The sequence below is a fragment of the Pelophylax lessonae genome (genome assembly GCF_965119305.1).
Source record: "Pelophylax lessonae genome assembly, chromosome: 3".
Lineage (NCBI taxonomy): Eukaryota > Metazoa > Chordata > Amphibia > Anura > Ranidae > Pelophylax > Pelophylax lessonae.
The window spans coordinates 531,887,612-531,909,210 of NC_138770.1; the positions used below are offsets into that span (position 1 = coordinate 531,887,612).

Below are 21,599 nucleotides of genomic sequence, written 5' to 3' on the forward strand. Positions count from 1 at the left end.
CACTCTGCATACCTTGGCCGCTTCCTTGCCAAACTCTGCTATTTATTTGTGTCTAGTTTCCATTGCTCCACTAGCCGAAGACCTGTGACCATGGGTGTAATATACAGAGCCTGGTTTGATTCAGTTCCTTATCTGCCCTCCCCCCCTGACCAGTGCCCCCAAAAGCAAGTCGCTTGCTATGGGGGCACTGTTGCATGCTCACTCCCAGCTCTTTGGGTTTATAAGACACAGAGCCGCGGCTCAGCCCTGCCCCCAACTCGCTCTTCATTGGCTCACTGACTGACAGCAGTGAAAGCCAATCACTCCTGCTGCGGTCTCAGTCATTGAGGAGAGGGAGTCCTGGGACAGCCGAGTCTCTTGTGCACATCGCTGGATCGAGAGGGGGCTCAGGTGAGTACTAGGGAGGGCTCTGGCGGGAGCAGCATACAAATGGTTTTTAAACCGATGCAAAGAATGCATGAAGGTAAAAAAAAAAACCTTCAGCCTTTACAACCACTTTAAATCATTAAAATGTTTTCTTTTTTTGGTATCTGTGTCCTATATGCAAGACTTGCCTTCACCTGCTAGCTGTAGACAAAACAGGAAGTGAGGGGAAATGTCTCTGAAGTGATTTAAATTCTCTTAGGCCCCTTTCACACTTGTGCAACCTAAAAGTCACGTGATTTTGTTATGACTTTGACTGGACTTGAAGCAATGCCTGTGTAATCTTGAGGTCTATGGACCTACTTTGAAGTAGCACAGATATGAATGGTACTTCATTGGAAATCATTGGGTACGACCTGTCATGCGACTTTGCAGTCCCAAGTTTCAGGAGAAGTCGTACAAGTGTGAAAGAGGCTTTAGTCAACATACATTTTTCCTCTATTCCCTGTTCTGGCGGATGCTCAAAATGATATCCCATCATTTTCAGTCCGGTTGACAGTGAATACCAGGAAAAACGGGAAGGAATACTTTCCCTAAAGAGCACACAAACTGCTACATAAAAAAAAAAAAAACCTGACAGAAGTTCTAACCTAGGAAAATGGAGATCTTAACCAGCACATAGACAGGCATTAGACAAACAGGCGGAACGCCTCTAAGTGCAGTAAGTTTTTAATCCAAAAGGCACAAAATATAAGAATTCACATGGGGTACATAATGGTAGGCTCGATCTGACGCTGGGAAATTTTTTTATATTGATCTTTATTATTTTATTTTTCCTTTATATTTATTTCCATTCATTTTTCCTTTTTCCTTCTTCCTTTTTTCTCTTTTCTTTCTTCTTTTTTCTTTGTTTATATTTATATTTATTTATCTTTATTTTATTATTTTTTTATTATTTTATTTACTTACTTTTTTCTTATTCTCATTTACTTTCATTCACATTTACTTTCATATTTGTATTATATTCATATTCTTTATCCCATGAATGCATATATACAGAATACATATCCTTTTGTAGTTATTTCTTACTTCTTTTTATTGTATGTGGTTATACTGTGTACATACATATATATACCTTTTATATATTTTCTAATATTAGTCAATGTCCTTGTATATGTGTCTTTTTCATATTAGTCTAGACATTATTGCTGCTTTTATATAGCCCCTTCGTCTAGCATGTCCGCCAGCTTATTTCATTGGTGGGTTTTCTTAATGTATACTCCCATCTATTGATCCCGTTAGTATAAATTGGTCTCCCTCTGCTGTTTTTGCATTAACACTTGAAAAAAGAGCGCGCATGCTCACTGTGAGCTTGGCGCATTCTCTGAAACGCGTCGTGCAATTCCTCTGGTCTTGGTGACGTCACGCGGCAGACGCTGCGTTCCAGCTTGACACGCAGAGATTAGCCGATCCCGGAAGACAACAGCCGGCTTCTTTGTCCTCCGATTCCATCTCACCTGCTTTAGTCACCTTTCCTCCTGGACTCTACCACCATTTCCCAGGATCAGATCGAGCCTACCATTATGTACCCCATGTGAGTTCTTATATTTTGTGTGCCTTTTGGATTAAAAACTTACTGCACTTAGAGGCGCTCCGCCTGTTTGTTTTTCGCATTTTCCACAGAACCGACTTCCCTGTGCTGTGGAGCCGGCCCTTTGCTGCAGACTGATACTCCAGCCATATTGGCACACTTAATTCCCTTGTCTTACTTACATGATGGACTTGAGTATTTCCTATGAAAGTATGTTATGCACATAGAAGTATTTTGCCTATTATGTATGTTTTTTTTATTATTTTAGCCTTTTATACACTGGTCATACTGACTCTACTATAGCAGCCCAGAGCGCCAGCTTTTCTTTTTCTTTCCTTTATAGACAGGCATTAGAAGCTGATGTTCTGGAGCTTGCAGGATTCCTTTTTTAAGGCACAGCAAAGTGAAGCCAAGAGTACCCTGAAAAAAGGATTCTGTAGGGTCCCCAAAAGTCAGCTTTTGATGCCTGTTGCTTTTTATTAGGAAAATGACAAGATTACCAGTATACTGAGGTGTGCATGTGAAGATCCTTATTTTCTATGATTGCATGGTGACGCCATCCACCAATTCACTGCTGCACACTGCATCAAGTGTTGGCAAGCATACAGTATAAGCTGTGTGACAGATGCAATACAACTTGTCAGGTGTTCTAACCCCTCATCACTCTTACCAAAAGAAGCCCCGCTCCCGCTGTGATTGGACACAGCAGGAGCCAATCAGCGGGTCCAGGACCCACCGATCCTTCACAGGAGAGGGAGAGCGGCGGACTGCGCATTTGGCAAGTAAAACAACGCAGTGCAGCATCGCAAAGATTTGTGGGGATCATTGGTGAACAGTGCAGCGTCCATTTTGTTCAAGGTGAATGAAAGTTCATATATGTTCATTTGCAAAATGTCTCTTACAAGCTTACAAGAGAGAATAGAGTTTCAACAGAGGTCTCTGTATTTCTTTTAAGATCGTAAATAAGATTTACATAGACACCTTTTCAGATAAGACCTAATGGTAATGCCAGTCTGTCTGTAATTATTTAACAATGGACAATACCCCAGTATACTCTAGCAGACATTTAAAATAAACTATATATAAGTTTTTGAAGATACATTATTATGTGTGAGAAGATATTAGCAATAATTATGTCCTTATATTAAGTAAGGCATATACATATATATTTAGGAATGTTATATCACATTTTGGGTTGATATTCTTACAGTAGTCTTACTTAGAATTCTTTTTTTAATAAGTGTAAGAACATGTGTATCTCGTCACTAATTACCTCATTTCAGAGAAGTTTGTGGTTAAGTTTTTACGACCACTATAGATCTTACAATCCAGACCAAATGTCTGAAGTGTGTGACAGCATATGGCATGGTCAAATAATTAATGGACTTTCACTAGCCAGAGGTCAAAGAGGTCATCAGATAAGAATAGTGGTAAATATTTTATATATACACTGAATTTAATGAACGGTACAACACTGCCCTCTTTAGACGAAATACCAAATGCAGTCTTGGGATAATTTTGGTATTTCCAATATAAAAATATTATATTGTATTAAAAATATAATTATTGAAATGGCATCACTTGCCAGGGTGAATGATGGAGATTAGATGGACATTTATGTATGTACTGGGAGTATGGACAAAGTTTTTATGTTGTGTTTTATGATTACTCTTAAATATAGAGAAATCATCATTTAACTTTATTATCAAACATTGAGTTATTAGGAGAGGTGTGTCTATGACCTCACCAGTTAAGGAATAGAATATCCCAACCAATGGGGATAATGTTTCATCCCTCTGGGTTTAACTTATGGTAATTTTAATAGCCCTTTGCTCATACCATATAAAAGGAACAACCCAGATGAGATGACACACATTACATTGCCCAACATACAATACACATACATCACACACACTACTACATCCCTCGATATACTCATCCAGACATACTCCATCTTGCTCCATCATTCATCTGAAACTTGGAGGGAAGCCACCATCTTAAGAAAGGCCTCCATCTTAGGACTCTGGTAACGACCATTTGAAGCTAGCAGCCATCTTAAGTGTGGTAAATATAATCTTGCTATGTAATTTGATTTTATTCAATATTGTTTATTTCCTTCCTTGTATATTTTATATTGCATATTTAAGGGTAATAAGATTACAATCCCAGCGGTATAAACCATGGTAAATTTTTCTCTAAAAAGCTGATTTTTGTTTTTATACATTTTTATTAATATCAGATTTAGCGCATTATTTGCAATTTTAAGTCTTCCGTTTGGCATGGCTTATTCTCGCTTCATCTGCAGTGAAGTGACTTTCGGCTATGTGATTCGCAGACAATTGTGGTCTGTTTATATAGAATACATACCTATGGTTTATGCTATACCTGGAGAAATGGTAATCTTGCTTTCACTTTCACTTTGTTTCAGTTTCACTTTCATTATTGAGCTAAATATCACATTGCATTGATTGTTTGAAGTTAGTATTTTATGTAGAGTTGTTTCTTTGTGTCATTTCCATTTTTGATCATATATTGTGAATACATGTCTGGTGAATAAATATTTTTTATATATTCCATACTGTAGACTGTACTCACTAAGATTGGTATATGCTTTTAAAAAGAAATTAATCAATTAAAAAGAATTCACTACTTATTGATTTGTGGAAATAAGTGGAGATTCTCCTACCGCACAGATCTTTGCTTATTAACCATAGATAGACACTGTTATATTCAGTGCAGTATAAATATTCTGACATAATGAAGTACGAGCGCGAGATATTATTATTAATATTCTTACAGATTGGCCTGGTCAGGAAAGAAGTAAAGCCTTCCTGAGCTGAAGTGGTTAATATAGGATATGTGTAAAAGGTAGTGCCTGTGTATTATGTTTAGCGGTTCTTGAATTTGGAAAATGTAATGACTTACAACAGATTTACCAAAGATTGTTGCTAGCTCTTCAGATGCAATAAGGTCTCTCAGCAAGAAGGGGCAGTCTTTTCCAACTGTTAAATACACCTACAAAGTAAATAAAAAAAGTTTAAACAAACACTTTAAGAGTAAAACAGAACTTTTTTACTATAATTAAAGTACCCTTAATGGATAGGCTTCCCTTTGGGTACATGTTACATTTGTTCCCCCTATTACAGGTTTCCACTCCTGCAGCCGCTCCTTGAATAGAGCCCTCTCTGCGACAGAAGGCGGGGGATCTTCTCCCGATACCAGCTATCACTAGTTAAAAACAGCACGGCCGCACAGGACTCCGCCCACGCGGCTGCATAGTTCACTCACAGAGTTCCGTGAATGAATGAGCTAAAAGTACCTTTGCGACTGTCGGCTTGTAGTTATCAATGAACTACCAGGGCGCTGTTGAGCGACCTAGGTAGTTTATTCTTCCTGTCTGTGTGAAACTGCCTGACTGTATGATGTAGCTTACACTGGCAGTCTGCAAAATGCTAATCGTGGGTGCAATGCCTTTCAGACTCCTACAAAAAAAATAGAAAACTGTATCAAATACTTACTGTCATTTTCCTTTCCTGACACCAATCCATGGCAGCATGCGTACGATATAGCTCCGCCCCATCACCACCCACAGGACCTGTTCAAATCTATCACCCTACGTTCACACCTATGCACTTTTGTGTGCATTTTCTGTTTTTCAGAAACATACTACAGTCCATTTAACATGCTTTTCCTATGATACACATTCACATATAAGTTTTTCAGCCAGTGTGTTTTTGCAAAGGGTCAGCCGGTGTGTTTTTTCCTGCAGCAGATTGCATTTAGCGTGTTATAGACTTCAATTGAGTCGCAGCAGAAACGCAAGTGTTGTGTTTTTGATGCTTTTTGCAGTTTTTCCTCTTTAAAAAAACCATATATAGCTAGTTGCTAAGGAGCAGGCCAGGAAGCCGGCCGCTGCATTCTTAATCCGTCGTTAATTAAAAAAAAAAAAAGAGTTGTCCGCTAAAAAATTTGTGGAAAAAAAAACAGCGTGGGCCCCCCCCCAAAATCCATACCAGAGGGAGGGGACAAGCTAGCGGCCCCCTCCTGGAGGTGCTTTGGGGCAGGGGGGCCCTGGGCTGTGGTTGTGGGGGTCTGCAGGTGGGGGGGCTTATCAGAATCAGGAAGCCCCCTTCAACAAGGGGGCCCCCAGATCCAATCCACCCATGTGAATAAGTATGGGGTACATAGTACCCATTCACCAAAAAGTGTAAAAGTGAATAAAAACATTACAAAACTTTTTGACAATTTGTTTATTAAAAAATAAAAAAAACAATGTCTATACATCCAGTGGGCCCTACGCTTTTGCCAAGGTTGCTTTGTAGCTGATCCAGCCCTAGTGGAGGTGAAAAAATTACTATATATTATAAATACAATGTTGTAGCACAGTGGAGACCTGGATAACTCTTTGGCTTGTCAGATCTGGGGTTCTTGGTTTAATCCCCACACTTTCTATGCACAGTCTGAATACATGCGCCCCTTGTCTGAATCAGGATTCCAAGGATTGAAACAAAAGAATGCTTTCTGCTCTGAGCTGCTCTAAGCTGACAAAGGGATATCAGCTCACCATAGAACATTCTTTCTAGTTAGGTGGGAGAATGTAATCCTCATTACAAATCCATGGTGGGCATGTATCAACTTGGCATGGCTCAACATGTGAGAAACATATTTCAAATATAAGTGAGAACATAGTATGTATCAGTCCCCACTGGCATCATCCCTAAGCCTACAATGTTGTATACCAGGACACATTTGATTGCACTCAAGTTTAAATAAAAAGTATGCATAGTGACAAATATCCTAAATTCTTTATACTGTAACCAGATGGTACAGGGTACCACAACTTGGCATCGCTTCTTTCCTCAGGCTTCAGACAACTGCTGGTGATGTAGTGCTGGATAGGGCATGATGCTACATTTTTTTTTTTTTTTTTTTTGGGACTGCCCAAAAATTACACAGTTTTGGCAAGCAGTGGCCAGGACTGTTAAACACCAAACAAATGTTGACCCGGCGGGGAAGCATGCTTGCTGTGCCTCATAGAATGACTCATTAAAAAATAACGGAATTTTTGTAAAATCTTACCTGTAAAATTCCTTTCTCTGAGTCCTCCGACAGTCGCCGCCTCTTCATATTCGTCACAATGGGTTATTAGACTTTGCTCCGAAGGAGTAGCTAGGCAACAGAATATGTTAACATTAAAGCTTTTAACACATCCCACCCTCAAGGGGTGGTCCCCTCAGTCAATACCCTCCTACTTCCTGCAACCATATCTCAGTTTCAGTGGAATAGCAGTAGAGTATATAACCAGAACCCTAAAAGAGGGGCGGGGGCGGCGACTGTCGGAGGACTCAGAGAAAGGAATTTTACAGGTAAGATTTCACAAAAATTCAGTTTTCTCTTACGTCCTCCGACAGTCGCCGCCTCTTCATATTCGTCACAATGGGGACGTCCCAAAGCAGTGCAAACATGAGGGGTGGGAAACGCATCCGCGCCATAAGGCAACGCAGTCTCCGCATCAAAGAAAGGAACCTTACCAAAGGAAGGAAACCAGCTGGGGGGCAAAAGGAAAAAACTTGCTCAACAGGAGCAACAACCCAGGAAAAACAAATAACCAGGGGATAAAAGACATATCCCAACAGCCAGGGATCCCAACAGGTGATCCTAGGGAACAGCCGCACTAAGAACCTTGCGGCCAAAGGAAGCATCCGCCGATGCCTGAACATCTACCTTGTAGAATTTTGTGAAAGTGTGTAGGGTCGACCAGGTCGCCGCCTTACACACCTGGGATACAGAAGCCCCATGACGACAGGCCCAAGACGTACTCAGAGATCTAGTAGAGTGCGCCTTCACAGGCACAGGGGGAACCTTCCCCTGCAAAGCATAGGCCTGTTCAATGGTCTGCCTGATCCATTTGGCGATGGTAGAGGCCGACGCCGCCATGCCCTTCCGAGGACCCTCTGGAAGAACAAACAAGGAATCCGTCTTTCGAAAAGACTCAGTCGATTTAAGGTAAACCCTTATCGCCCGAACAACATCCAAAGAATGTAGTCTCACCTCTTTCGGATGTTTAGGCTTCGCGCACAGCGAAGGCAACACAATATCCTCATTGAGATGGAATTCCGAAACTCGCTTCGGAAGAAAAGAAGGATTAGGTCGCAAGACCACCTTATCCAAGTGAATAACCAGATACGGAGACTTGCAGGACAAAGCCGCCAGCTCCGACACTCTGCGAGCCGAAGTGATCGCAACCAAAAAGGCGACCTTTTTGGACAACATAGACAACGAGATCTCCCTGATCTGTTGAAAAGGAGCACGTTGTAACACAGATAGAACGAGATTCAAGTCCCAAGGGGGCAGAGGATCCCTCCTAGGAGGAACCAGATGCTGCACTCCCTGAACAAAAGTGCCAACCAAGGAGTTGGAAGCCACGGGACATTGAAAAAGAACGGCCAGCGCAGACACCTGACCCTTTATCGTAGCCAGCGCCAAACGCTGATCGACACCTATTTGAAGGAAGGACAACACTCGGGAAACCGAGTACGTGCGGGGTGAAAACCCCCTGGACTCACACCAGGCAAAATAGGCCTTCCAAGTACGGTAGTAAACCTTCCCCGAGGAAGACTTCCTCGCGTTGATCAAGGTATGAACGACCTCAGGGGAGAGACCCCTCTCCTTCAGGACCTCGGTCTCAACAGCCAGGCCGTCAAAGCCAGCGACTGTAAACCAGGATGGTATATCGGCCCTTGAGACAGGAGATCGTCTCGAAGAGGCAGACGCCACGGGGCGTCGACCGCCAGATTCAAGAGGTCTGCGTACCAGGACCGGCGTGACCAATCCGGCGCCACAAGAATCACCGTGCTGCGTTCCGAGTGTAACCTGCGAAGGAACCTGGACAGCAACTGAATCGGTGGAAACGCGTACATCAGCTTGTACTGATGCCACGGGGCCACTAACGCGTCCGACGCGTCTGCCCGAGAGTCGTGCGTCCTTGCCACGAACCTTCTCACCTTGTTGTTGAGACGAGACGCAAACAGGTCCACATCTGGAAGACCCCACTTCGCGCACAACATCTGGAAGACAGCCGGGTGGAGAGACCATTCCCCCTGATCCAGGGTCTGGCGACTCAGATAGTCCGCCTGCCAGTTCTCCACCCCCGGAATGTGAACCGCCGTTATCGCCGGGACATGAGTCTCGGCCCAGGACAGAATGTCGGCCACTTCTCGGGCCGCTCGGGCACTCCTGGTGCCCCCTTGGTGGTTGATGTAGGCCACCGCCGTGGCATTGTCCGTCTGCACCCGAACCGGGCAGCCCTGCAGCCGGTCCGTCCAACGATGAAGACAGAGATTTATCGCACGCAATTCCAGAATGTTGATCGGAAGGGAGGACTCCCCCTCCGACCAAGTTCCCTGGGCGGACAGAACGCCCAGAACACCACCCCAGCCCGACAGGCTGGCATCCGTGGTGATCACCGTCCACGAGATAGGACGAAAAGACTTGCCCCCCGACACCATCGGGGACTGGAGCCACCACAGAAGGTCCCTTCTGGTGCGATGGCCCAACGAGATTTGAAGATCCAGAGATTGAGGTCGCCCGTCCCACCTGGACAGGATCTCCGCTTGGAGACCCCGCGTGTGAAACTGGGCGAAGGGAATCGCCTCGAAGGCCGAGACCATCAATCCCAGACATCTCGTGCACGTCCGCAGAGACGAGTGCGGAAAGTCCCTGAGGGACCTGACTTCCTCCTGAAGAGTTCCGAGTTTGTCTTCCGGCAGGAAGACCTTCGCCTGAACCGAGTCCAGGATCATTCCCAGGTAGGGAAGACGGACCGACGGACTCAGTGTCGACTTTGGAAAATTTATCGTCCAACCAAACTCCTGCAGAGTTTGCAGCGTGACAGACAGGTCCTTCTCCAGACCCTGGCTGGTCGCAGACCGAACCAGAATGTCGTCCAGATACCCCAGGACAGAGATGCCCTGGGCTCTCAATAATGCCAGAACCGGTGCAAGCACCTTGGTGAAAACCCGCGGAGCCGAGGCGAGACCAAAAGGTAACGCCACGAACTGGTAGTGATCCTCCGCAATGGCGAATCGAAGGTACCTCTGGTGACACTCGAAAATGGGGATGTGAAGATACGCATCCTTCAAATCGATGGAGGCCATGAATTCCCCTGGAACCAGGGCAGCCACCACCGACCGCAGGGATTCCATGCGGAACTTGCGAACCCGCACAGAGCGGTTTAGAGCCTTCAAGTCCAGAATTGAACGAACCTTGCCCTCCTTTCTGGGCACGGTGAACAGATTGGAATAAAACCCCCGAAATCTGTCCCGATGAGGCACCGGAACCACCACTCCCTGAGCCCTCAGGTCTCGCACTGCCAGGTGCAGGTCCCGTAAACGCTCTGGAGACAGTTGAAGATTTGAGGGAAAAAATCTGCTCTCCGGCCGAGAGAGAACCTCGATCTTGTAACCAGATCGAACGATCTCCTGAACCCACCTGTCCCGCACGCGGGCCAACCAGGGTTGAAGAAAACCGAGCAAGCGTCCCCCCACCCCAAAACTGGATGAGGGCACCCCTTCAGGCCGCACTGTTATGGGCAGCGGGTCCGGACTGACCGGACTTCTGTTTACCAGACCAGGGCTTCTTTTGAGAGCCTTGTCCCTTGAACGGTTTGCCCTTGTAGTGCGACCGAAAGGCACGAAAGGACCCCTGAGGGGGCCGAAAATTAGCATGCTTCTTCCCAGAAGCCCCCTTAGCCTTGGGGAAATGGGGCAAGAGAGTGCTCTTACCTCCGGTGATCCCCTTAATCAACACATCCAAGGACTCCCCAAAAAGGCGAGACCCATCATAAGGCAGATTGGCTAAGGTCTTACGTGAAGATTGGTCCACCGACCAACACTTCAACCAAACCAGGCGGCGAGACAACACCGCCACGCTGTGTACACGTGCAGCCAACGGGACTAAGTCCAAGTCCGCATCACACAGATACATGACACCCTGGTGGATTTGATCCACCATATCCAGGGTCGCCGGCGAGGCCGAATCGGCCCCTAGGACGCGCCTAAGCATATGCGTCCAACTTGCGACAGCCTGGGCCGCCATGAGAGAGGCAAACAGAGCTTTAAGCATAGAACCTTTAACAGAATAAGTATGACGGGCAAGAGACTCCATTCTTCTATCCGTGGCATCACGGAACACCGGGGAATCCTCTGCAGGAATCGCAGTGGATTTGTTCAAAACCGCAATTGGGTGATCCACCGGGGGTGGTACACACCACCGTTCATCAGTGGAAGGCGAAAAAGGATAACGCAGCTTGAACCTACTTGGCACAGCAAAAGGTTTGCGTAAATTGCGCCACTGTTCCTTAACAGCGCGCTGAAAATCATCATTGCAGGGAAAAACCTGCGGCGTCCTGCGTTTTCTCTGCGTCCCATAAGCCGCCAAGGCAGCGGGGGGACACACTTCATCCTGCAAACGCAGCGTTTGTTTTATGGAAGCAATCAAGTCATCCATGATTGCAAGCTCTTCAGGCGAGCCAGGGGGAGAATTATCAACCCCCTCAACCTCAGCCTCCACCTCGGACCCCACTAGATCCAGGGAGGAGCGGGACCCCGATAAGGAGACCCCCGCCATAACAGCCCCATCACCTTCACCCTCAGAATCAGAGGAAATAGAAACTCTGGGTCTTTTAGTAGATTGAGCAGCCACCAGCATCTGCACCTGAGCAGCAAGGCCGGCCACAATAGTGGCCAAATCCCCCCCTGGGGGGGAAACAGCGGTCCCCTGGCTTTCCACCAAGGTGGCAGGAAATTTGCCCTCCTGAGAATCCATTGCCCCAATATGATATGCCGGAGAATAAAGGGTTAACTGCCCCTTTAACAAGCGCGGCGAGCGCAGCCCACCGCACCACACACAAGCACAATGAGACCCCCACAGGGACAATAAACTGACACAGGCAATGGATAGCAAGAACAGAAGGATAAAACCTGAGGAAACCCTCGCCGCTGCCTCGATCGGTGTACCCAGGAGAAGAGGAAGTGATGAGACCAGGGCGCTCTATTAAAGCCTATGGGAGGCTACAAGAAAATGGCCGCCATGCATGTAGAACATGCGGCCGGAGCGAGTGCAGGCAAAATGGCGCAGTTTGGCGCCGAAACCGCCGATCCTACAGTACAGTAATGCCCATAACACCATCCATATATAAAAAAACATGGCAGATCGCCGCAGCGATCGCTGTATTGTGCCCAAACATGCCACAAAACATGCCCCACAGCACACAGCTTCTCACACTGAACAAGGCTGACACAGACAGAGTCACACAGCTCCCCCCCCCCCCCTTGCAGCCCGCAGCATGCAGCAGAGTGATAGGGAGACAAACAGTGTGAACAGAGGCAGGTTACACAGTCCCAGACTGACACCCCCCCAGACAGACAGGTCCCCACATAGATACACTTACCTCTCAATGGTGTGGGGGACCCGCACAGGCGAACAAGCCGCTGCACATGAGGCAGGGAGAGTCGCATACAAGACGCACAAAATGGGGGTTAAGAAACCGCACAGCGTCCAGTGAGGTAGCCACCTCACCAATCATCCCTGCACCGAACAGGGATGGGTCGTTCACTGTGCCAGGAGCGTTACCTGGCTGAACGCTCGATGGCAGGCTGGGAAGCCACCGATCCACGACCTGCTACCAGGGGGATCAGCCCGAGACCCAGCCCGCATGATCCTCTTCGTCAGAAGAAATAACTAATGCTGACAAAAAGAACAGCTAAGTAAAGAGAGAGAAAAAACTCAAACAAAAAATCAAAAAAGAAGAAAGAGGCTAGGGCACAAAGCCCCAGCACAGAGAGAACCAGCTACTCCTGACAAGCTAGACATTGAAACTGAGATATGGTTGCAGGAAGTAGGAGGGTATTGACTGAGGGGACCACCCCTTGAGGGTGGGATGTGTTAAAAGCTTTAAAGTGGAGTTCCACCCTATTTTTATACTTACCTCCATCTTCTCGCTCCGGGTCACCTGAAAAAGAAATGGATAATCGCATATTTTTTTTTTTTTTACTTACCTCGTAGCGAAGAAAAAATACTTACCTTACTTCCTTCTTCCTCCTTCCTCGGCCGCGGCCCGTCGTCACTTCCTGGCTCTGCAATGATTCCTGGGAGCTGAACGTCATAGCTCCCAGGAATCATTGCGCCTGCACCGGCCCCGACGTCAGTTCCGGGTCGCGCGCGTCATGCCCAGAAGCTGTAGAGGGATGCCGCGCGCGACCCGGAAGTGACGACGGGGCCGGCGCAGAGCATCGTGGGACCAAAGAAGGCGGAAGAAGACGCCGAAGGGGATCTCGCTGGCTTCAAGCTGCCCACATCTGAGATGGCAGCGCTGGACAAGACGTTTGCAAGGTAAGTATTTGTCCTAACAGGTAAGTGCAACCCGGGACAGATCAGAGGCTAGCCATTGTGGAATGTACTAGCCCTGACTGTCCCGGGGGTATTAAAAAAAAAAAAAAAAAAAATCCAGGGTGGAACTCCGCTTTAATGTTAACATATTCTGTTGCCTAGCTACTCCTTCGGAGCAAAGTCTAATACCCCATTGTGACGAATATGAAGAGGCGGCGACTGTCGGAGGACGTAAGAGAAATAAGGTTTCCCTTAAAATTCCCTTGTTAAAAGCAAAGAAGTCTATCCTATTGTGCTGGAGGTCTGTGAATACGCCTTCAAAGTCTCTTTGGTTTTCCAAAATGGGAAAACATTGGACATGGAGGACCCCACGGCTACCCTACATAACAGGGAGATCTTTTGTAACACATGGAGGCCGTGTCAATATTTTGTGTACATTGATGCCTATTTGCAGGTGGCCTCACAACTCAGCTGAGCCCCCAGGACCCATGGTTATTTTTTTGGCCCCCGGGCGAGCTTTTCCTGGTTTCTTCCTTTACCTCCTTTTCCCCCCTCTCCCTGCTCCTTCCCCCACATTCCCCTCCCAGACCCTTTACGAAGTTCGTTGATATATCTGTTGCAGTTTCAGTAGTTACCTGGCCATTATATTTTGTCCATTTGGTTGTAGGCCCTGCCTGGGTCCCGGGGCCTCTCTGATGACCCCAGTCCAATAATCTTTTTTCATATTGAACGTAGTTACATTCTTATGCTGCACTTCATTGTTATGTGTTGGAGACTCTCACTTGCCACCTCATTCTGAGACTTTCATGTTTTTTGTCAAACCTTTTGCAGGTCTGTCTATTCATGTGACCTTGTTATGCACTATTTTTGCACATTTGAAAATTTTACTTTTTGTTAAAGGGTAACTCCACTCTTGTGAGGAAAAAAATTGCAAAGAAAGAAAAAATATATAGCGTATATAATAGCAACAGAAGTCGCATTGTAACTGAATGTTATTGAAAATGACCTTTCCTTTATAATCTGCAGCTCTGTAATTTTCTGAAAATGCAATGCAATATGGCTACCTGAAGGTGCTTTGTACACAGAATGTGTACTGACCACACCCCAGAAACATTTCCTGTTTGTGTGATTGACTCACTGATTTTCCCAGAAGTCTGCACTAAGGTGCAAGTCAGCATAGAAAATGAAGATATGTCTTTAACAGTTGCATAACAATAGCTGCACTTCTTGTGGATTATTGGTTGGGTTGAATTACAATAAAATTTCTGATATATATGTAATGGTCTGACCGTATATAGATATCAATATCTATATGACTTCTATGCCCACAAATGCAACCCAAAAACAAAGAGTGAGGATTTCCAATGTACTGTGACTGAATTATATTGTATTGTTACACTAAAGGTTTTAAACAATAAAACATTTTCTGGATTTAAAAAAGGTGCAAGTCAGATTTCCAGCATCCCCTGCTACAAAAATCTAATTTTTGGTGAGATACTCCCAATAGGAACACGTCGAAAGGAATGCAAGCTCAGAAGATTTCCTCATTAGTGCTCTGCAGGTGCCACAGCTGATTGGTAATTATGAAATCACTCCCATTAGATTCATTTTTCCATGTGGGCACAGAGAAACACAGAGGAATATCTTCAGAAAAACAAAAGGCAGGACTCTGCAACAAAGTTTGTTAAAATCCTTGCAATGTACATAGATCACCCAGAGGGGAATGCTTTTATCCTCAACAAAAGTGGAGTTAAGCTTTAAATAAGGGAATTACAAAAAAAAAGAAAAAATCTTTATACTGTAAATGCAATGTTTATCGCTATGTTTGTTAATGTTCTAAGCACCTCCTTACTTACATCTCCAAGGGCACGCTCCAAACAAGATGTCATCTTCATCAACAATAGGGAGATCTTTGTTCCATCCATGTTTCTTAGTATAGTAGGCACACTGAGAAACAACTGAGAATAATAATATTTGCATATGTTAAATGTATAATATCAGCCAGGATCAAAAATGCAACACAGTAACAGTGATTAATTTTTTCATGACTGGGGAAGGATTAGAAGCTCTGTCAGGTTTTATATCATGACCCCCCCCCCCCCCCCCCACACACACACACTACCCGCATGTTCACCAGGACAGTAGCAGTATTAAACTAAAAAAGAAATGTGTGTAATATTTGTAATGTGCTGCAGCTTACCAATCTCTGGATGTGGTGGCTGTATTAGTTTTCGTTGTAAGCCTTTTTTCCACCTTTATTGTCACCAGGTGATCTGGCCAGTAATACACTTCCTGTCTTAGGGTGTCTGCACTCTGGAGGAAGTAGTAAAGCAGACACCTTTTGAGAGCAGCATTGTCAGTCGGGGAAAGGGGAGAGCTAAACTAGCAGATTTAGATGGACTTGACTAACAGATTCAAGCTGAACACCAGCTAAAGTTGAGTATACACTAGAAGATTTTCGAACTGAAAATTCAGACAAAAATTTGAATGAAAATTCTCAATACATACCAACACTTGACAAACGAGATTAAAAAAATAATTCAAACTCTTGTTTGCTGTTAACATTGGATTTCAGAGTTAATGTACTTTCCCAAATGTAAACCACATAACCAAATAATATGTTAGAAATTTGCTGGTAAAAATATTTCTATCCCGCTCTTTCAAATTTTCTCATCACTGCGGTTGAAATTGAACAATGATTTGACGCTATTAACTGTTAGAGAATTAAAAAAAAAAAAAAAATTTGTATGAAAATCTGCTAGTGTATACCCAGCTTAACACTTTAACCATTTGCAGGCTGCCCATTCGCTACGTACTGTGGACAGGCAGCCTATGTGCGCAATGTGACGTACTGATACATTGCTGTCTGCTTCCAGGTTTAGGCCATGCGAATGGTTGTACACAGCAGGAGTCTATCAGCATATCCCAGCCAAAGATTCATAGCTGGGACCTGCAGATTGACTGTGTCCAATCACAACCCCGAGCCCTGTGTTGACTATACAGGGGGAACAATCTCTTGCAAAGCAGGGATAGGAAACAGATCTTTTGTAAAAATCAGCACACATTACACATTGTTAGGCACACATTTAACCCCTTGATTGCCCTAGATGTTGACCCCTTCCCAGCCAGTGTCATTAGTACAGTGACCGTGTAGAACATTGTCACTAATGTCAGTTAGTGTCAGATTGTCCGTCGCACTATTGCAGTCCCATTATAAGTTTCTGATCACCATAGTTTTTAGACTATAGCTTTCACCCAAACCAATTAACATACACTTACTGGGGTTTGTTTTATCAAAAACATGATTCTTAAACATTTTTATTGGATAAGATTTATAGCAGAAAGTAAAAAATATAGTTTTTTAAATTTATAGAACACAAAACAAAAAACCCAGTAGTGATCAAATACCACCAAAAAAATATCTCTATTTGTGTAAAAAAATTATATAAATTTGGTTTGGGTACAGCGTTGCATGACTGCACAATTACCAGTTAACAACTTGCCGACTGCCGCATGACTATTTACGTCGGCAGTCAGCCCCGGCCAGGCAGAGTAACGTAGTTCTACGTCGGCACTTCCCGCCGGTCCTGTGCGCTCTCCCGCACCCCGATGGCTGGATTGGGTTCAGAACCGATCATCATCAGGTCCAGGCCAATCATTTTTGGCCTGGACCTGTAGATCGGTTCTGCCCAATCAGAATCCATGCTGAGCCTGTGAAATGTAAACATAGGCTCAGAAAAGACGTGCCCTCCTCTCCCATGATCCTTTTTGGATTCTTCTCGAGAGGAGAGCACATCTAACTGTAAGTAACTGCACAAGCACACACTTGTACACTTAGATAGGCACATTTAACCCCTGATCGCCCCCCCCCAGTTAACCCCTACACCCCCTGTCACAACACACACTGTATACAGCATATAGCATTTTCCTATATACCTGTATAAGTGTGATTTGTGAACAGGTGTAGCGCTTGCGACCCCCCCCCTTTTTCACTTAAAATACCTGCCACCCCCCCAATAAACCCCCTGATCCCCCCCAGTTAACCCCTCCCCCCGTCACATTGCACACTAATACAAAGGTAATATACTGTGTTTTTGTATTTTGTATTAGTGTGTTTGTGACCTGAATTAGCGCTAGCGACTTAGTTTGTGTCCCAAAGGAGGTTTAGGGTCCCCGCCACCCCCCCAATTAAGATTTAACCCCCTGATCCCCCCTCCACCCCCTGTCACAACACACACTGTATACAGTATATAGCATTTTCCTATATACCCGTATAAGTGTGATTTGTGAACAGGTGTAGCGCTTGTGGCCCTCCCTTTTTCACTTAAAATACCCGCCACCCCCCCAATAAAGATTTAACCCCCTGATCCCCCCAGTTAACCCCTTCCCCCTGTCACATTGTGCACTAATACAAAGGTAATATACTGTGTTTTTGTATTTTGTATTAGTGTGTTTGTGACCTGAATTAGCGCTAGCAACTTAGTTTCTGTCCCAAAGGAGGTTTAGGGTCCCCGCCACCCCCAATAAAGATTTAACCCCCTGATCACCCCTACACCCCCTGTCACAACACACACTGTATACAGTATATAGAATTTTCTATATACCCATATAAGTGTGACTTGTGACCAGGTTTAGCGCTTGCCACCGTTCCTTTGATCCTTAGGATACCCGCCACCCCCTCCCAATAAAGATTAAACCCCCTGATCCCCCCTGATCAAATCCAGTTAACCCCTTCCCCCCTGTCACATTGCACACTAATACACACATAATATACTGTTTTTACTGTATTTTGTATTAGTGTGATTGTGACTGGAGTTTGCGCTAGCGAGTTCGTTTCTATCCCAAAGGAGGTTTAGGGTCCCCGCCACCCCCCCAATAAAGATTTAACCCCCTGATCCCCCCCAGTTAACCCCTTCCGTGCCCTGTCAGTGTCACTTTTATAGTGAACAGTTTTTTTTCTGATCACTATTATTAGTGACACAGGTGACATTAGCTAGTGTTAGTGGCAGTCTAAAAAAGCGCAGATCCCCGGCGCATAGTTAGAAATAACCCCTTGATTACCACACACACACACATACACTTCCATTACTAGCATAGTCTTTGAACAGATCAATATCTGATCTGATCAGAACTATACTAGCGCCCCCATAGTTTAGGGTTCCCAAAACGCGGTGTTTGCACGATCAGCACTGATTCCGGCCAGCACCTGCGATTAACCCTTTCACCCAGGCAAGTGTAGTAATCAATAGATTACTGTCACTTACAAAGAAACACAACACACAAAACTGCTGTGTTAGCAGAGTCAGGCCTGATCCCTGCTAGCATTAGCAGTTTTTTTTGGTAGCACTTGAAATATTCCTTGACAACCAGGTGCTTTTATTACCTGTGAGTCACACTACTGTACCGGTAAATTTAGTTACCAAAATGACCAAACGTTGGTACAGTGGTGAAGAGGTATATAGTATAATGGCCATGTCAGATGATAGCGATGGGGAAGCTACATTGGCAGAATCAGGGTCAGTATACGAACCTGATGACGGCAGCGGCTCCCTGACAGATAGCTCCGACGACGGATGGGTCCCTGTTAGACCCAGGTGTACCTGACCCCATTCTGGAGTTGTTGAGATGCAGGAATCGCAGGGTGCTCGTATGGAGCAGAGTGTGGTTACTAGTGCCGCTCATCCTTCTGGCGACCTGGCAAGCTCCTGCGGCCTAGTACACCCTGGACCTAGCACTGCAGTAACACTTGGTGACGTGGCGAGTCCCATAAGTGCAGTTGAAGCTGGTGCGGTGGCTAGCACAAGTAGTAGCCCGCAGCCACCGCGTATTCGAAGACAGGCCCGTAGAGCCCATAGCGCCCTCCCTGATGCGCTGGCATATCCCAATTGGCAACCCACTGATTCTACAGCGCCAGTACTTCCCCCATTCACTGCCCAACCTGGAATCCGTGGAGACAGCTGGTTTTACGCCCCTGAACTTTTTTGAGCTGTTCTTCACGGAAGATCTTTTCAGATCTATTGTGGATCAATCAAATTTATATGCACAACAATTCATCGCCGCCAACCCAAATTCGCCCCTTGCCAGACCATTCGGCTGGAAATCAATAACGGTTTCCGAATTTAAAATCTTTCTGGGCCTTTCTCTGAACATGGGCATAACCAAACAGAGTGAATTGCGGCTATATTGGTCCACTAGCTCACTTCACCATATGCGCATGTACTCTGCCTCCATGTTTAGGGGGAGATATGAGCAAATTTTGCGATTTATGCATTTCAGCGACAATGAAATCTGTCGTTCTCGGGGAGACCCTGCATATGATCGGCTCCACAAAATTCGGCCCCTCATAGACCACTTCAATCAGCGGTTTGCAGCCTTGTTCACCCCCGAACAAGTTGTCTGCGTTGACGAGTCCCTGATTAAATTTACTGGCCGCCTTGCTATGAAACAGTACCTCCGCAGCAATCGTGCCAAGTACGGGGTCAAGCTGTATAAACTGTGTGACAGGGCCACAGGCTATACAGTTAGTTTCCGGGGCTATGAGGGAAAAGATAGCACTGTGGAGCCCCCCAACTGCCCAGACTACATAAGGAGCAGCGGCAAGATTGTTTGGGACTTGGTGTCACCCTTATCTGGAAAGGGGTACCATTTGTACGTGGACAACTTTTACACAAGCGTGCCACTATTTAGTCACCTGCTTGAATTACAAATTGGCGCATGTGGCACCGTGCGACCTAATAGCCGGGGCTTCCCCCAATGGCTTGTAACATCCCGTCTTAGTCAGGGGGTGAGAGCCTGCTTGAAAAGGGACATATTGCTTGCGGTGAAGTGGAGGGATACACGGGATGTTTATGTTCTGTCCTCCCTTCACGCAGACACGAAGATCCAAATTCCTACGGCAACTGGCGTTATGGAGAAACCCCTCTGTGTCCACGAATATAACCTTAATATGGGAGGGGTGGACCTTAACGACCAGCTTTTGGCGCCGTATTTAGTTGCCCGTAAAGCCAGACGCTGGTACAAAAAAGTGTCTGTTTATTTATTCCAATTGGCTATGCTGAACGCCTTTGTCCTATACAGGGCGTCAGGACGAACTGGATCCTTCCAGGAATTCAAGGAAGAGACCATCCTTGCCTACCTGTACCCAGGAGGCATGCCTGCCCAACTTCCCCTTCCAGATGCAGTGAGCCGGCTGCATGAGAGGCATTTTTCACATGTACTCCCGAGTACCCCTACCCAAAGACACCCCCAAAGAAGATGTTGTGTCTGTAGCAGGCGCGGATTTAGGCGTGACACCCGTTATTATTGTCCCAAATGTCCTGACCAACCTGGTCTCTGCATCGGGGAATGTTTCGAGCGCTACCATACACTAGTGGAGTTTTAGTGTAGGGTACAGCACGACACAGTGTAGGGCACACAAACACAGGGTCTTGAAAGATGTTGGATGTCCATCGACATTTTGAGAGACCCAAGCTGGAAAATCGCAGTCCCAAATCGAGAAACAACAGTTAGAAAAAAAAAAAAGAATCCAAAAAGAGTTGTTGTGTCAGTCATTTTATATGTTCTTCTACTCTTCCTACTGTACTTTTAATGTACTTTGTTTGTTTTTCATTCTTTTGTGACCTGTTTCTCTTGCAGGTACTCGTCGGCTGCCACATTGATTTTATATATTCTGACACAAACAGCGTTTGCGCTCAGCATATATGGATACCTTTGCTGGCAGCAGCTGTGGTGATTTTCTGATTTCAGCACTGCAGTTAAAATCCTATTTTGGTATACATGGAGTAGTGTCGTGTATACCCATCATTAAATTAAGTGGGTGGATGTTTGGGCGGTTAATGGTGGGTAATACTACACATTATTCCTGTGCTGATTTCTGATAGGTTCTCTTTTTTTTTCGTTCAGCCCACAGGCTGCATGAAAAAAATAAAAAAAACCTACACTATATGCCAAACAAGGACCAGCAATGTACTGGTACGTTGCTGGACTTTGAGTGGTTATACCAGGATGATGCTTTCAGATTTAGGCATCATCTTGGTATCGTTTTTTACAGCCAGCGGTCAGCTTACATGTAAAAGCAATCCTAGCAGGTAATTGCCCCCCCCCCACCGCCGCCTTCCGTGGTTTTTCTCGGGCTCTCCTGTCTCAGCGGTTAACCCGAGAGTGCAGCCGGTGGTTCAATTATCTAACCATAGAGCTAATTGAAGATGAGAATGGCTCCAATCATCCCTATGGCCTAAGATACCGGAAGCTACGATAA

The 21,599-nt window shown here is 45.4% G+C and overlaps 1 protein-coding gene across 1 annotated transcript in view; it reads right to left on the reverse strand.

Moving 5' to 3' along the window:
- ERMARD (ER membrane associated RNA degradation) overlaps positions 1-21,599 on the reverse strand; it is a gene marked incomplete at its 5' end in the record, with an annotated part of 171,103 nt that overhangs the window by 129,968 nt on the left and 19,536 nt on the right. The window contains 2 exons of the mRNA XM_082251714.1: positions 4,880-4,969; positions 15,199-15,300. Of these exons, the coding sequence (XP_082107840.1) occupies positions 4,880-4,969; positions 15,199-15,300 (192 nt within the window). The remainder of the gene's footprint in view (positions 1-4,879; positions 4,970-15,198; positions 15,301-21,599) is intronic.